The sequence below is a fragment of the Zeugodacus cucurbitae genome, chromosome 3 (assembly GCF_028554725.1).
Source record: "Zeugodacus cucurbitae isolate PBARC_wt_2022May chromosome 3, idZeuCucr1.2, whole genome shotgun sequence".
Taxonomy (NCBI): Eukaryota; Metazoa; Arthropoda; class Insecta; order Diptera; family Tephritidae; genus Zeugodacus; species Zeugodacus cucurbitae.
The window spans coordinates 6880769-6898162 of record NC_071668.1 but is presented as its reverse complement, the minus strand read 5'-3'; the positions used below and the strand labels follow the sequence as shown (position 1 = coordinate 6898162).

General features: G+C 36.0%; 1 protein-coding gene across 5 annotated transcripts in view; it reads right to left on the bottom strand.

The window, feature by feature from the left end:
- LOC105217931 (uncharacterized) overlaps window positions 1-17394 on the bottom strand; it is an 83008-nt gene that overhangs the window by 6422 nt on the left and 59192 nt on the right. For all 5 annotated transcript variants that reach the window (XR_008470388.1, XR_008470387.1, XM_054227319.1 and 2 more), the window contains 7 exons: window positions 2856-3101; window positions 2605-2783; window positions 2374-2454; window positions 1848-2196; window positions 1571-1639; window positions 1016-1417; window positions 746-940 (listed from right to left, as the gene is read on the bottom strand). Coding sequence is in view for 3 of the 5 variants with exons in the window: in XM_054227319.1 (XP_054083294.1) it covers window positions 746-940; window positions 1016-1417; window positions 1571-1639; window positions 1848-2196; window positions 2374-2454; window positions 2605-2783; window positions 2856-3101 (1521 nt within the window). In the remaining 2 variants the exon portion in view is untranslated. The remainder of the gene's footprint in view (window positions 1-745; window positions 941-1015; window positions 1418-1570; window positions 1640-1847; window positions 2197-2373; window positions 2455-2604; window positions 2784-2855; window positions 3102-17394) is intronic.

Genomic DNA, 17394 nt, shown 5'->3' with positions numbered 1-17394 from the left:
CACTTTTCACAACAAATTATGTGCTGAAAGCTCTTCGAATAACAGGTTAGAAAGCACAGAGGAATTTAAGTTAAGAGTGTTATAAAAAGTCTATACATTTTCATACGTTATGTTATTGCAGAAATTAGAAGCCTAAGTTATGTTATGGTAGAGGAACTATATTTTCCCACATTATCTTAACATATAAAAGTATGTTTTCTCCTCAATTTTCTGGAGCTTTTATGAAAGGGTCAAAATTTAATTTTTTTAATATTTTTCTTACTGGTAATTTTGTATTTTTAACTGTATTTTTGTAAGTTTTATTCAGAGGTTATTTTGTTTCAATAACTTATCCAAACTAATTTTCAGAATAATTTAAAGAGTTGTTAAAAGAGAGAAATTTCTTTAGGGTTTGCCAATTATTGTATGATCTCCGAAAAAAGTTCTACAGTTACTCGCGCTCGTTCATCAAAATATTAGTTTTGATTTTTTAAGGACATTTTTTTTAAATATCAGTTCTAACTATCAAACTTTTAAGGCTACTTATGCTTGAACCTAATTATCATCTTCAACAACTTTCATTTCAATCAAATTACTTTCTTTCGCATAACTATGATATTATGAAATAATTTCAACTTAAATGAATAGTAAAAAAAAATATTATATATTGAACTTAACAAACGATCTCTGCTTCGTCTTCTTCTTCTTCGTCTACATCATCGTCATCACCATGACCAACTTCTTCAATTTCTGCTTGACGACTCACCTGCTTATGCTGATACCACAATTTTGGCACAAATATCAAACCCAACGCCATGGTGTTGGTCAATTGTGAGCGCAGGAAAAGCGCTAAAAATATAGCGCTCGGACTCATCTCGGGCAAATAGAAGAAACGCAGCACATAGAATGTGGTCGACACTAGAAATTCGATGATCAGTGTCGCAACGAGGAACTGCCTTTCCTGAATAAAACGGACAGACAGAATTCACATATTTATACAAGCGCTTAATAGCAGTAGGCATTTTATTGTACTCACCCTAAATTGCGTGTTGGCATTGCGACTAGCGAAAGCTAAATGCAGTCCAAAGCAGAGTATCAACACCTCGCTGACCTGTGTCACATACTCCCACTTGAGTGGCAGACACGTGTTTGTGCGTTGCTCACGCAATGTACCCAATTGTGATACATCGATCAGATCTAGTGCGGCGGCAGTGAAGGCGGCCATATAACAGGTGACCGCAAATACCATGGTGCCCAAGTATTTCAACAAATCGATGTCGCGCAATACCCAACGATGTGCCTTGCGTGTACGAAAATCGACCAGATGGCGATACAATTTCAATATGATGGCACCGTAGCAAGTGATGAAGCCGAGTTCGCGCAGCCATGGCTCGAGCAGACAGCGTTCGGTGGTGGCGGGAAAGAAATGGACGGCAACCTGGAGGAAGAGAGAGAAAGAGTGGTATATTAAAGAGTAATTTAGATATCTGTAAAGGAATTTTAGGTCAATGGAACTCTTAACCCATTGAAGAAAATATAATTTTGTCGAAGAAAATATAATTCTTTATAGATATTTTCCTTTCTTACTTACCGATGCATAAAGTAATATGATTCCTAATAAAATTGTTTCCAGCACTGTCCACATGCCTGATGCAATTGCCTGAAAATGTTGAAAATATAAAATATTTATATTATATTTATAGATTATTCAATAATATGAATATATTAAGCTTAAGCTAGACGAAAATTATATTTTAACAATAATATAACCTAAAATAAATTACACTATTGATCAAATTAGTACTTCAGAGAAATATTTTTTCAAATTGTTACATTCTTTTTATGAAAAATCCAACTTTTATTCTCACCTTACACTTTCTCTGCCGGAATACAATCACACTCAATACGATACAACAAAGTATGCAAGCGCCCAATACCGAGCCCACGGACACATTTAATAAGCTCTCCATTGACACAACCTCGGTTGGTTCACCCAGCAAGCAAACACCATGCTGATCACAAGTTGTACAACCATCGGGACAGGGTATGCATGAATAATTGCCATAACCCTCGGACGCTTCCACAATATCACCACGAAAGCCTTGAAGTGTTGAGTTGGGCAAATAGAAGGACTCACGACAGATGCAGGTGTAGACATCTCGTGTCGCCGAGGGCTTATTCTCGGTGAGTAAACAAAATGTGGTGTTGCGATCGCAGCTGTTGGAAAGACAAAAAAAGAATAATTAATTATAAAAAAATAATATTATTTGAGATAGGTTATGTTTTAGAAAATATAAATTAATTAAAAAATGTTTTGTTAATATTTGCAAATAATTTTTGTGTTCAAAAATTGTAAATTAATGTAAATAGGAATATGTAAAAATATAAAATCACCCATGCTTTCGTCCGAAAACTTCCTCCAATCCATCATTACAGACATCCTCATCAGCGGCGATGAAGGCGACAGCTCCAATTCTGAAAAGAGAACAGATTTTAAGATTAAGATTTAAGAATTCATAAAATTTATTTCGATATTTTTTTAAATGGATGTCAACGATATATCGACATAAGCAGCTTGTTGCCAATATTGACGAAATTCTATCAAATGATTGCACAGCTACTTACTTGATTTTATTTTCAGTAAATGTAATGCGAAACGGCCACAGCCAACGTCCCTTCAACACATTGCAATCTCGAAAGGGTGCGCCCCACTCCTGTGTGCCTTCCGAGCTGTTCCACGCCACACCCAACTCACGCCAATAGGAACCAAGAAATGCTTTATTGTGTACCTGATCCGGTGGTATCTGTGAAACAAAATAACAAAAAAAAAATCGTGTAGTGCGATATCATCTTCAAAAACGTGTCACACCACTCACCGTTACATCGTCCCTGAACTTGACCACAACCGTTTGTATGATCGGCGCTGCAATTGCAAATGCCAACAGATTCTCATCCTCATTCAGTGCATAGCTGGCAATGCCGTTGGCACGACGACGCAACTCTTCACGCAATTCCGCTGTGATGGCGTGCTGCGACGGTGGGCCTGAGCTGCCAAATTTATTCGTAATAAATTCGGTGAATTGGCGTGCAGCATCTTCGGCGATGTCGGTGAATACGAAGAACTGCAAATGAAAACAAAGGATTTTGTGGTAAAATTTTTTTTTACAAAAAATAAGGAGCATTAAAAGAAACTGCAACTAGTTCAAAACCCATTAGTTTTAGACCCCGGGATAAGGAGAGTCACCATAACATACTAGAGTGTATTATTTCATTTGGCATGCCCGACGATTGGAATCTCAGTGTACTCTGCCCAATCCACAAAAAGGGAGACTCCACAATCTGCGCCAATTACCGTGGGATAAACCTCCTCAACATTGCATACAAGGTCCTGTCGAGCGCATTGTGTGAAAGACTAAAGCCCACCGTCAACAAACTGATTGGCCCTTATCAGTGTGGCTTTAGGCCTTGAAAATCAACAACTGACCAGATATTCTTCATGTGCCAAATCTTGGAGAAGATGCGTGAAAAGGGGATCGACACACACCATCACTTTATCGACTTTAAAGCTGCTTTCGACAGCACGAAAAGGAGCAGCCCAAAAGCTCCGTCACGATCGGGAAGGACCTCTCCGAGCCGTTCGATACCAAATGAGGTTTCAGACAAGGTGACTCGCTATCGTGTGACTTCTTTAACCTGATGCTGGAAAATATAGTACGAGCCGCAGAGCGAAACAGAGAAGGTACAATCTTCTACAAGAGTGTACAGCTACTGGCGTACGCCGATGATATCGATATCATTGGAAACAACACCTGCGCCGTTAGTTCTGCTTTTTCCCGCCTGGATAGGGAAGCGAAACGAATTGGTCTGGTGGTGAACGAGGACAAGACGAAATATCTCCTGTCATCAAACAAACAGTCAGCGCATTCGCGTCTTGGCTCCCACGTCACTGTTCACAGTCATAACTTCGAAGTTGTATATAATTTCGTATACCTGGGAACCAGCATTAACAGCAATAACAATGTCAGCCTGGAAATCCAACGCAGACTCACTCTTACCAATAGGTGCTACTATGGACTAAGTAGGCAATTGAAAAGTAAAGTCCTCTCTCGACGAACAAAAACCAAACTCTACAAGTCCCTCACCATTCCCGTCCTACTTTACGGTAAAGAAGCGTGGACGATGTCAACATCCGAACGGCACTAGGAGTTTTCGAGAGAAAGGTTTTGCGGAAGATTTATGGTCCCTTAAACATTGGCAACGGCGAATACCGCAGACGATGGAACGATGAGCTGTATGTGTTATTCGACGACATAGACATAGTCCAGCGAATAAAAAGACAGCGGCTACGCAGGCTAGCTCATGTTGTTCGAATGGACGAAATTGTTCCAGCTCTGAAAGTGTTCGATGCAGTACCCGCTGGTGGAAGCCGAGGAAGAGAGAGGCCTCCACTCTGATGGAAGGACCAGTGGAGAAGGACCTATCCTCACTTGGTATTACCAATTGGCGCCAAACTGCCAAGAGGAGAATTGAATGGCGCGCTGTTGTGGACTCGGCTATAACCGCGTAAGCGGTGTCTACGCCAGTCAAGAAGAAGAAGAAGTTAAGGAAAAGCTTCAACTAAAAAGTGTGTGTCACCTAAAACGGAAATGATTCATCAATAATTGCGCTAGGCAAGTACAATATGTACGTTAAATCCCACGTTTAGTTTTATTTAAAGCTAAGTTGTTTAAATTTATATTTTACATATACAAATTGGTATAAATATTTTTCACTCATATATACTTAATGCCTATATACAAGGTTGTATATATATATAAGCACAAGCATATCACATTAATATTCACCGAAAATATTTTGCTAAAAATAACTTCTTATTCAATTTCAACATAACTGGCGCGCGTGGGTGCCTACCGTCTGTGTGGCTCGTGCATATCAAGTGGCTGCCATCTGGAAGCCCAAAAAGTTTAATGTGAATTTAACACGAGACCACATCATTACACAGCCGTACATATACTAAAATGGCATATACAAATCACACGACCAACTTTGTTAAGTTTGGCGCACAGAAAAAAAAAACAAATAAAGTTAAATTTACGCAACATAACTGGCAAGCGCGCCAACTGGATTTGTGTACAAATAAATTTATTATATGCGCTGGTATGTGTGTGTGCAAAGACAGCAAAACAAAATATTATTTCGTGAGCGTTTTTTTTATTTTTTGTGTTACATAAAGCAAACCAAGGTGGGCGTGTACACATAGAAATTGTCATTAGAGTTCACACACAAATGGTCTACACACACACACACATGGATAGGGTGTGTGTCACACCTCATTCTACGAAATTCGATACGATTCACTCATATGGTTTGTCGACTATTCAATAGAAATTACCTTTTCATTGTTAAATTATAACTCTTGGTTTCTTTGTATTCAATAAAAGCTGAAGTCATCAATATACAGTACAAAAGTGTGACCCGCGTGTGTCCTTATTGTAAATGCGTGCTATAGAATCAATGACTCACTATTTCCAGCTAATGTGGAATCATTAAAGCGTGGTTGATTCTTGAAATTGTTGAAAAGGCGTTTACCAATGTCTACATGAGAATTAAGGTACATAAATAATATATGGTACACCATGGCGTATGATGAACATGTGAAGCATGTATGAGGTGAAGTGGGGTTACACTGAAGTTTTATGCTTTCAATTTATTAGTAACGGCATATATACACCAAGAGATGGATTTATATTAAATATATATAACCTTGAACTTAGTTAAATACTGAGCAGTTGAAGAGTGAAATCTTAATGCTACCATATAGAGAATATGGCTTGAGTTATCTGCCCGACAACGAAGGCTATCTTCTCGATTTCAAAAGTCATTTAGTCATTTATAACAAAGCCATTAGCTGAACATTTCCTTTTTATAGAGTTTTGTTCAACATTTCACAGTCGAATGATCAAATAGCAATGAATAAAATCTGAACAGATATGGCACATTTATGGCCGATTCTAACAATTCATCATAATTTGAACAGCTAAAAACCACTAAATGACATCAATCACAAGCGGAAAAATGTTGATGTTGGTCACCAAAACCGCATACAAATAAGGGACTAATGGTTATTGAACTGTAGAAATGTAGAAACAAAATCAGGCACTCACTCTCATATGCATAACGGGTGATTTTTTTGAGGTTAGGATTTTCATGCATTAGTATTTGACAGATCACGTGGGATTTCAGACATGGTGTCAAAGAGAAAGATGCTCAGTATGCTTTGACATTTCATCATGAATAGACTTACTAACGAGCAACGCTTGCAAATCATTGAATTTTATTACCAAAATCAGTGTTCGGTTCGAAATGTTTTTATCGACAAATTTTGTTCAGCGATGAGGCTCATTTCTGGTTGAATGTCTACGTAAATAAGCAAAATTGCCGCATTTGGGGTGAAGAGCAACCAGAAGCCGTTCAAGAACTGCCCATGCATCCCGAAAAATGCACTGTTTGGTGTGGTTTGTACGCTGGTGGAATCATTGGACCGTATTTTTTCAAAGATGCTGTTGGACGCAACGTTACGGTGAATGGCGATCGCTATCGTTTGATGCTAACAAACTTTTTGTTGCCAAAAATGGAAGAACTGAACTTGGTTGACATGTGGTTTCAACAAGATGGCGCTACATGCCACACAGCTCGCGATTCTATGGCCATTTTGAGGGAAAACTTCGGAGAACAATTCATCTCAAGAAATGGACCCGTAAGTTGGCCACCAAGATCATGCGATTTAACGCCTTTAGACTATTTTTTGTGGGGCTACGTCAAGTCTAAAGTCTACAGAAATAAGCCAGCAACTATTCCAGCTTTGGAAGACAACATTTCCGAAGAAATTCGGGCTATTCCGGCCGAAATGCTCGAAAAAGTTGCCCAAAATTGGACTTTCCGAATGGACCACCTAAGACGCAGCCGCGGTCAACATTTAAATGAAATTATCTTCAAAAAGTAAATGTCATGAACCAATCTAACGTTTCAAATAAAGAACCGATGAGATTTTGCAAATTTTATGCGTTTTTTTTTTTTTAAAGTTATCAAGCTCTTAAAAAATCACCCCTTGCAATAAAAACAACCACAAACACATTTATCCCCCCAACAGCAAAAGCCAAATAACAAAAACAAATAGCAAGCAAACCACAAAAGCGTGAAGGCAAACGCCAACTTGTGTATGTGGCAGCAGCAAAAGTGAAATAGTGGGTGCTAGCGCGGTAACTGAATACTCATATTTACTAATTGTATATATGTATGTATGCAAGCTCATATGTTTTTTTGAGTTGCCTGTGGTATTGGTGAGTAAGCGAATTCCTTGAAATTCCTTGAATGCTTGAGTGATTTATATGTATATATAGAAATAAATATGTACAAGTATCATACACATATACATGTACACAGCCAAACCAATAGCAATGTTATGCCAACAATAAACTTAACAGTTTAGTGGTGAAAAGCGCAAAAGCAAATGGTGAGCATATACGCAGAGCATATAAACAAAAGTGACAACATAAATTAAAGATGAAAGTAGTAAAAAAACGCAAAAAAAAAAAATGAAAATAAAACCAAAAGCAATAATAACAGTTAGTCGAGTAGTGTACGCGAAATGTATATGAGCAATGCGCAGCAACAACAACAAACAAGCAAGCAAAGCTAAAAATACTAAAACAACACAAGTTTTGCGCAAAATTTATTAGGAGCGGCGCCAGTGAGCTCCTTAACCCAGTAAACAAGTGTGTATATATACATACATATGTAGAAAATATTATAGATATTTGCTGTATAAGCTGGCCAACATACATAGATGGCATATTGCATGTGTATTGATGACTTATATGTGGTTATGCATATGCATTAATCTCGAAGCAGAAGAAAGCAGAAGCAAGCGATATATGGATCATTTCTGTTTAAGTAGTTAGCATTTTCAAATGCATTCATACTATAAAATACTTTAACTAGCACTTGTGTAGATGAAAACAGTCAAGCATTCAGAGGTTACGTATACGCCACGGCACCGACACTCAGCTGTTGGATGCCTGTAAAACTACTATACGACTCTAGTTATGCATGCTAATTTTTTGCTTTCTTTACGTATTATCGCATCAAATGTTTTGTGTAAATATTTTAATTTGCATAAAGCAGTTAACTTTTGTTGAAGATGTTAAAAGATTGCATACGAGACAGCCGTCAGTGTTTGCTTTTTTTACTTTTTAGTGCTTCAAATGCAACGTTGCGTCGGTCAATTATCATTTGTGGCGAGTAAATATCAGTATTTATGCAAGCTTGATTTAATAAATAATTTGAAGAAGATTTTTTTTGCATTTGATAAAAGTATCAACATGTGTAATAAATATATTAAGCTGTGCTATATATCACACTTTTAGTTTATAATTACTCCAAAAAATTAATAAATCATAAATGTAAACCTAATGTACATTGCAATTATTGTTGCTATGATATGTTAATTGCCTTTAACGAGAAATTTTAAGTGCACATTAATTATAAATGAGTTGATGATTTAATGCTGTCATTGCAATTACGATTAATAACAAGAGGAATCAAATGAATAATGAAAATAATGTATGTATTTTAATTTCGATAACTTAAAACCAAATAAAATGGAATTCATTTAACCCAAAAAATAGATAAGGAAGTTAGGAATACAAATAAAATTAAGAGTATATATTTTCACACCTTTTATGAAGATAATAATGAGATGCAGTAAATAAATCTGGATTTTCAAAATATTTACTTTTAAAGTGGAAATGAAATATTTAAAAAATTTTAAATTTTATTTTTTAGACAAATTAAAATCGAAAATCGAAGGAAGTATCAAATGAGAAAGTATCATTATAAGCGAAACAAGTAAAAACAAACTAGTATACGTCTTGTGCGCTATATTTGATGACATCATTATCGATATTACTATGAAATGCCAACGAAGCAAAAAAATACAAGTATCATCAAGGTAAACATTAACTATAATTTTTAATATTTTAATATCTATATAAACACGCGATTACAACTTAAATATACAGAGGAAAATAAGCATGTGTTTGCAACTACTCATATGTAGTATAGACAGATGATATACTGTAGTGAAAATACCAAATACTCAGAAAAAATACTAGTTTAAAACTATAATGACCAGACAGCAAAACAAAAACTAACTCAAACAAGATTAGATTTATGCCAATTACGAAATGGTTCTCTTCTTTTACTAGGTCTACAACTTTGCATCCACCGTTTTTTTGTAAATTTAAGACTTTTTTTCACTTAGGACAGCCCCACCGTACGTATCCGAAAGTATTCGATGAACCTCAGCCGCACTTTTCTTGGAATTAAAAAAGAAAAGCAAAATTTCCCGCAAAAGTCGAGAATTCGGCTCAAAAAGTGACATTTTCAGTTGAGAATAAGTTTGTGATGCAAATATATCTCTACAAATACTTTGTTGAGTTAATGTTGACACAAATGTCGAAGATCGATATAAAACGATTTAATCGATTTCATCGACCAGTGCTTGACCCTAGAGACATTCCCGCAAATGTCGAAAATTTGGCTCAAAAAGTGACATTTTCAGTTGAGAATAAGTTTGTGAGCAAACTAACGGCGGAAGCAAAGTTGTAGACCTAATATTTCATAGATTTAATAATTTGAACAATCAAAAATTGGATAAAAAGATATAAATTCAGTAACTCATAAATCATATGTTTATAGGTTAATTTATTTCTCACCAAAATCTAATATTTTTCATCTTCAGACCATCAATATATAATAAATATATTGCATAAGTAAAATAAAAATTTATTGAAAATAAGTCGCCTGACTAGTTCATACTAAGAATGCTGTTAAAAACTAGTTCACTTCACTGCTGGGCATATACGTTGGCAGTCATAGCTTACAACTTTGTGAAAACTTTGCGAGCATGCTTGTTTATTGTACATCTTCACTTTAAGACCGTACGTTTTCTGAGTTGTTATACAATAAACAAATACCCACACACGTATGTATGAGTACTCCTATATCCGCAATATATTTCTAAGTACTCTTCTATGCCATGGTGAATTCGCTTGCATGTAAACAAAACACTTTGTCCTTTTTTCACTGATTGAACGCTTGATGGCAACATTAATTTATGGGAGTTAACACGTAAAGCAACAATGTGTGCAAGGTGATGTAATTGAATGGGAATATGTATGCATAGCGAAAAACTTTCGCTCTTTATATATTCATACTTCAATGTGTACCTGGCAGGGAGTGTTTGCATTAGTGTATAGATTAAAAGAGGTGCAGGGTATAGCGGTACCAAGTATACTTAATGACAGTATTTACCAGTCACTCTTAACACTTGAAGACTACTTGAATAAGGTCCTGTTGGGGATTGTCGGTTCTTAGAATAATTGTCAAAACTAATGGCATATTTCAGCTCTAGATTGAAGAGACTGACTTTGGCGAGTACAACTTCATTAAATCACATTTCGAAAGCCGGATATAATGTCTTATAGTCCATGCATTATAAAAAATTAATATATGAGTACAGAGCCTTTAAGCATATAGATAGATGTCTCATCCAGCTCTGTTAATATATGTATATCTCCCCCTCTTATAGCCGCTTTTTAGCATAAAAATTAAATTCACTGCCTTATTTAATTTTAATTTACTCTGTGTTCACTTCCGCAAAATAAGGGAAGTGAGGCGAGGTCGACAATATAAACTAAATATGCTTCACCCCAAAATAGTGGTGACAACTTGTAAAATAAACAAAATAGCATATAAATAAAGTGATTTTAAAGGATCAACAAGCAGCTTACTTATTATTAATGACTTGGCCTGGAACCATGACCAAGCAAGAAACATATGATTTTATATACTTATGTGTGTGGTCCCTGCCTTAATTTGTATGCAAATAAATCAACCCTTCACTCAGGAAGCTTTAATGAATTCATAAATATGTTGTGCTCTAGGAAATATGTTGTGGTAGTTGACTAAGCATAGTCGTGTGTTTTCCTATGCAAATACCTAAGGTATGTGTGCATGTGAATAAAGTACTTTATTAAAAATATATTATCTAAATGGAAAGTGAATTCACGTAAATAAACTCATTTTCTTTTCATGCGGAATTAACATATGCAGTTATTTTTGGCAATATGTATTTGTCGAAAATAGATTTAATCCACTCTACATATATGTATAAATTACATCATTATCATAGTAATTTAATCATAAAATTAATCTCAAATGAAAAACACTTTAAAACCTAGAAGCCCACCTAGAAGCAAATAGCAGAGCTTGCAATCTGAAGCGAAAAGAATACCGATATATAATTTTCGAATTAAAAAAAAATCGTGTCTATTGACTTCTTGTTCTTTTCGACAACGGCGTATAAAAATCGCGTCTTTTGGCTTTATCTATATTATTTAACGCAAATAATTATTGGAGATCGAATATGAACAATTATATTTGACTAAAATACTGTTAAAACTGCAAAAATTATAAAAATGTGTTAGTCACGAAATTTCGGGATTGTCATTTCGGGATCCCGAAATGTTCATTTCGACAACAGCAGATAAAAATGGCGTTTGTTGGCTTTATCTCTATTATTTAACGCAAATAATTATTGGAGATCGAATACCAATGAGTCTATTTTTGTAAAAATGTAAACAGACCTCCGCCAAAGGTCAATGACCTCGACCAAAATGTAAATAAACCCCGGCCAAAGGTCAATGACCTCGATCAAAAAGGTAAACAAACCTCGGCCAAAAGTCAACGACCTCGTCCAAAACGTAAACAAACCCCGGCCAAAGGTCAATGACCTCGACCAAAAAGGTAAACATACCTCCGCCAAAGGTCAATGACCTCGACCAAAAATGTAAACAAACCCCTTCCAAAGGTCAATGACCTTAACCAAAACCTAAACAAACCCCGGCCAAAGGTCAATGACCTCAACCAAAAGGTAAACAAATGTTTGTATACATTTTGAGGGGTCACGTGACGTTAAGAATGTTTACATTTTTAAGCATCACGTGATTCTAGATTTGTTAACATTTTGAGGTGTCACGTGGTATTGAGTTTGTTTACATTTAGGAGGTCCGTGAGGTTAGGTTTTTTTACTTTTTAGGAGGTAACGTGAGGTTAGGTTTATTCATATTTTGGTAAGTCACGTGGGGTAAACGTTGGTTACGTTTGACAATTAAGACGATGATCCAAAAAATTGTTTTCTGACTTCAACTCTTAAATTTACAGAATATATCAGAATATATATACAGATGCGATCCCAATTTTCATATTTTGTCAGCTTTCACTAAAAATTGAGTTTTGAGTTTTTCACTAAAACACTAGATTATTTCTTCTGTTGAAGAAGTGCATTAAGATATCAAGCTCTTAGAGTGTGCCTAAATATTACTTTTGAAATACGGAAACGAGTGAGTGTTTGTCTGAAATGTATAAATATCTCAGGACACAAACAAAAATATATTCGTGTGTTAAAAGCAACCGCAAGCAATTGCGATTTGAAGAAAGTTAAACGTATATATGTGTGTGGATTTATTTTATGCATGCGTGTGGCTCTAAATTCCTATTTGTTTTACTTAAGAAATTTGCTTACACACTTGCTACTAGCTAGTTAAGAGCAATCCTTTCCCACTCACTAACTTATGCATGGACAGAAATAATATTTTATGCAAATTAGCAAATATTTCTAAGGCAAAGGCAAAGCTTATGCTTTTTAAAAGCTACAAGGCGATTTCGTTAATATGCTTGTGCAACTGTGGTTATTTTTGAATTCTGTGTTTTTCGAAAAAAAAAATTTGAAAATTGAATTTAGATAGACGTTTGAATTGTATATTAGTATGGCTATTTCTCTTCTCGGATATTTGTTGCTTAAGATACTCGATGTTAAATGAACTTATTTGACTAAAATTTTCAATTTATATCTCCCTTAAGTTTAGAAACCGACAAAACATAAGTCTCTAATAGCGAAGTTTTTGACATACCCTCAACGTGTTCGACTAATGAGTAGGAACTTTTTTACAACACAGGAAAAAAATTAACAACATTATGTAAAGAGTGTACAATTGCAGTGATAAGTAGACGAGAAAAGTATAGAAGTAAAATAAAACAACCTTCGAGCAAGAAAGTAGACTGAAGTATGTCGTATCGTGGAAAAAGTAACAGCACAGAAGTTCAGACAGAGTTCTGATATGTTGATAAACTTAAAAGTTGCATGCGTTCCAACTAAATTTGAGATTCTTGTGAGAAAAATATATAAAACTCAATAACAACATTTATTACTAAAAGCAACTGTATGCATAGGTGATAATTGCAGGTGGGAGGTAAAAACGGGTACTCGAAAAATATATAAAAAAAATCCATGAAAAATGGTAAACAAGTGTCAAGGGTGTCATCAAACGGCTCAACGGCTGTTACTTTTGTTCTACCTATGAGCTACTGTGTGTTGGTACTGGCGGTTTTCATGCGCTTCAAGTCCATTATTCTTCGTCATACTGTTATTTATTTTTGTTGTAGTTGTTGTTATTTTTGCAGCTGCGACAAATGTTGAGAGTGGCTTTTTATGTAATCAGTTTTGTTTGGCCATTGTGGCCAGCGTTGTTACGTACTTCTGTTCGTACGTACGTACATAGCGATTTCAACGGTAAAACTTGTTTTTATTGTGTATTTTTTGTCTCTTCTCTTTTCCGCGCTACCCACAACTGTCTGTTGCTATTTATTTATTCTACGCGTTATACTACGTACTGTTGTGCATAATAAATCCTTTTACTATCCCTCAATGGCACAACAAGTGTACTCTATAGAGCAGGTATATAGCGGTTTGAGTGGCGGTGGTGCAGTTATGTGCACAAAAATTCATTTTTGTGGCCACTTTTGTGAATCTTTATACAAATATGTAGATATGCAGTAAAGTGTGTGTTTTTGCTTTTGAAGCATATAAAATGACAAAAAGCTTTAACATCAAACAATGAAGAAATTCGATGTTGAGTTGCAGTTGAAGTTGCTGTCGCAGCACTCATTGTTGCATGAAAAAGTAATTAATTCGACAAATGACAATAGGAAACGCTCTGAAGGACAGCTCTTAAGAATTTCGAATAGATTTTTTGGTGCATAAATAGTGCGTTAAGCGACCAGAAGAAGAAGGAGATCTGAAAGTAGTTGATAGAACGCTCAACTTTGGTAAATCTTAATTTTTTACGTCTCAATACTACATTCGCATGGATAAGGAGGCGTAGCGAATGGGTCTGGAGGTGAATAAATATCTCCTGTCATCAAGCAAACAGTCGGCGCATTCGCGTCTTGGCTCCCACGTCACTGTTGACAGTCTTAACTTTGAAGTTGTAGATAATTTCGTTTATCTGGGAACCAGCATTAACAACACCAACAATGTCAGCCTGGAAATCCAGCGCAGAATCACTCTTGCCAACAGGTGCTACTTTGGACTGAGTAGGCAATTGAAAAGTAAAGTCCTCTCTCGGCGAACCAAAATCAAACTCTACAAGTCCCTCATCATTCCCGTCCAACCTTATGCAGAAGCGCGGACGATGTCAACATCAGATGAGACGACAGTAGGAGTTTTCGAGAGGAAAATTTTGCGCAAGATTTATGGTCCTCAGAACATTGGCAACGGCGAATACCGCAGACGATGGAACGATGAGCTGTATGAGTTATACGACGACATTGACATAGTTCATCGAATAAAAAGACAGCGGCTACGCTGGCTAGGTCATGCTGTCCGAATGGACGAAAACACTCCAGCTCTGAAAGTGTTCGATGCAGTACCTATCGGAGGAAGCCGAGGAAGGGGAAGGCCTCCACTCTGTTGGAGGGACCAGGTGGACAGCGGCCTGGTTACACTTGGAATCTCCAACTGGCGCCGAATTGCGAAAGAAAGAGAGGAGTGGCGCGCTCTCATCGATCGCCAATCACATACATACAGATATTATGTGTATATATTGTTATTATCCGATAAAGAGTGGGTCTTATAAGATTTACAATGTCTGTTAGATGAAATGGATGGAATCTGGACTTTGCTAATTTTCTTCCACATTTTTTGATTTTGCCTCGCTCAGGACTAGAACATGGGCCGTGATTATGACAGTGAGTTAGAGCAAGAACGGTTTCAATATTTTTTCACTTTTTACATTAAATGCAACTCTGTTAAACTAGAACATTTATAAACAAAGTAGTTGCTGTATATTTAAAATTTTCTCACTAAGCTTTCTAATCTCTTTCATTACTGCAAGTACTTATAAATAGATCTATTTGCTTTTACATTGTCAGTTCGTAGTAATTTCTCTGCTTCGAGCGCTTCTATTTTCATACTCATTATCGCTAATTATTTTTAGCGTTTGCCCAGCTATGCAGTGTCATTGTCATAAATATGCTGCTAAAAATAATATAGCTGTACTGTGTATATGTATGTTTGTTTATAAACACTTCGACTAATTTCTGCTTTCACATTTATAGATACAAATTTTTGTACAAATTTTGTTGTTGCTTTCCAACAAACCGCCTGCAAACAAATGAAGAATGCGTCTTTTCGCTTTTTCTCTCTTCAGATTTTTTTCTTCTTACTAGCTATTAGCATTTATTTCTGAGTTCGAGTAAATATTTATGGAATTTAATTAATGAAATTTTCGTGGAATTTTATATCATATTAGTTAGTGACTAAACTACAAATTTTTTAAGGGAATCTGTATGCGAATTATGTATTGGTCTACAACTTTGCTTCCTCCGTTTTTATACTCTCGCAACCTGTTGCACAGAGTATCATAGTTTTGTTCACATAACGGTTGTTTGTATCACCAAGAAATATAAGAGTTAGATATGGGGTTATATATACATAAATGATCAGGATGACGAGTAGATTTGAAATCCGGATGTCTGTCCGTCCGTCTGTCCGTCTGTCCGGGCAAGCGATAACTTGAGTAAAAATTAAGATATCTTAATGAAACTTGGAACACATGTTCCTTGGCACCCTGAGGAGGTTGCTTTCGAAAATGGGCAAAATCGGTCCACTGCCACGCCCACAAAATGGAGGAAACCGAAAACCTATACAGTGTCATAACTAAGCCATAAATAAAGTTATGAAAATGAAATTTGGAACATAGGATCCCATTAGGGAGGGGCACATTTGGATGTAATTTTTTTGGAAAAGTGGGCGTGACCCCGCCCTCAAATAAGTTTTTTTGTATATAACTCGCAAACCAATAAAGCTATATAAGCCAAACTTTCTGCAGTCGTTTCTTTTAGCCATTTCCTTATACAGTCCAAAACTGAAAGAAATCGGATAATAACCACGCCCACCTCCCATACAAAAGTTAGGTTGAAAATTACGAAAAGTGGGTTCACTCCCTAACGAAAAACGCAGAAACACCAAATTTTACATAAGAAATGGCAGAAGAAAGCTGCACTGAGATTTTTTTACAAAATGGAAAATGGGCGTGGCGTCGCCCACTTATGGGTCAAAAACCATATCTCAAGAACTATTCGACCGATTTCAATGAAATTCGGTATATAACACTTTCTTGACACCCTGATGACACGGGTGGAATATGGGCGAAATCGGTTCACAACTACGTCTACTTCCCATATAACCCAATTTTGAATTCCATCTGATTCGTTCACTTTATAATGTATTCATAAGGAACCAATGAAGCTAGCGGAATAAAACTTTACACAAATACTGTATTTGAGCTGTGACATCACTTGTGGAAAAATTGTCAAAATCGGACCATGACTTTTCAAGGCCCCTGATATCAAACATGAAGAACTCAGTGCCTAAGGTTAATTTTTCACCGAAAATATAGGTAAATCCCTCAGATATTTTAATGTAATTCATTCCCTCTGAATTTTTTTCTTATAACAGTTTCTCTCTGTACCTGAAATGGTAAAAATCGGGTCATAACTTCCCCCAGATCCTATATACCTAATTATAAGTAATATTAAATTAAGTGATCGTATAGTCTTCGATACATTGTATCTTGGTGGTGAAAACGAGTGAAATCGGTTTAGGAATTACCTCAGTCCCCATATACTATTTATGATGATTTTCGTTATTCTATTGAACTTTATGCCGAATATATGGGTCGAATTGTGTTGTCTTTATAAAATTACATCAATAAATTGCGAGAGTATAAAATGTTCGGTTACACCCGAACTTAGCCCTTCCTTACTTGTTTTTTGTAAATTTAAGGCTTTTTTTCACTTAGAACAGCCTCACCGTACGTATCCGAAAGCATTCGATGAGCCTCAGCCGCACTTTTCTTGGAATTAAAAAAGAAAAGCAAAATTTCCCGCAAATGTCGAGAATTCGGCTCAAAAAGTGACATTCTCAGTTGAGAATAAGTTTGGGATGCAAAT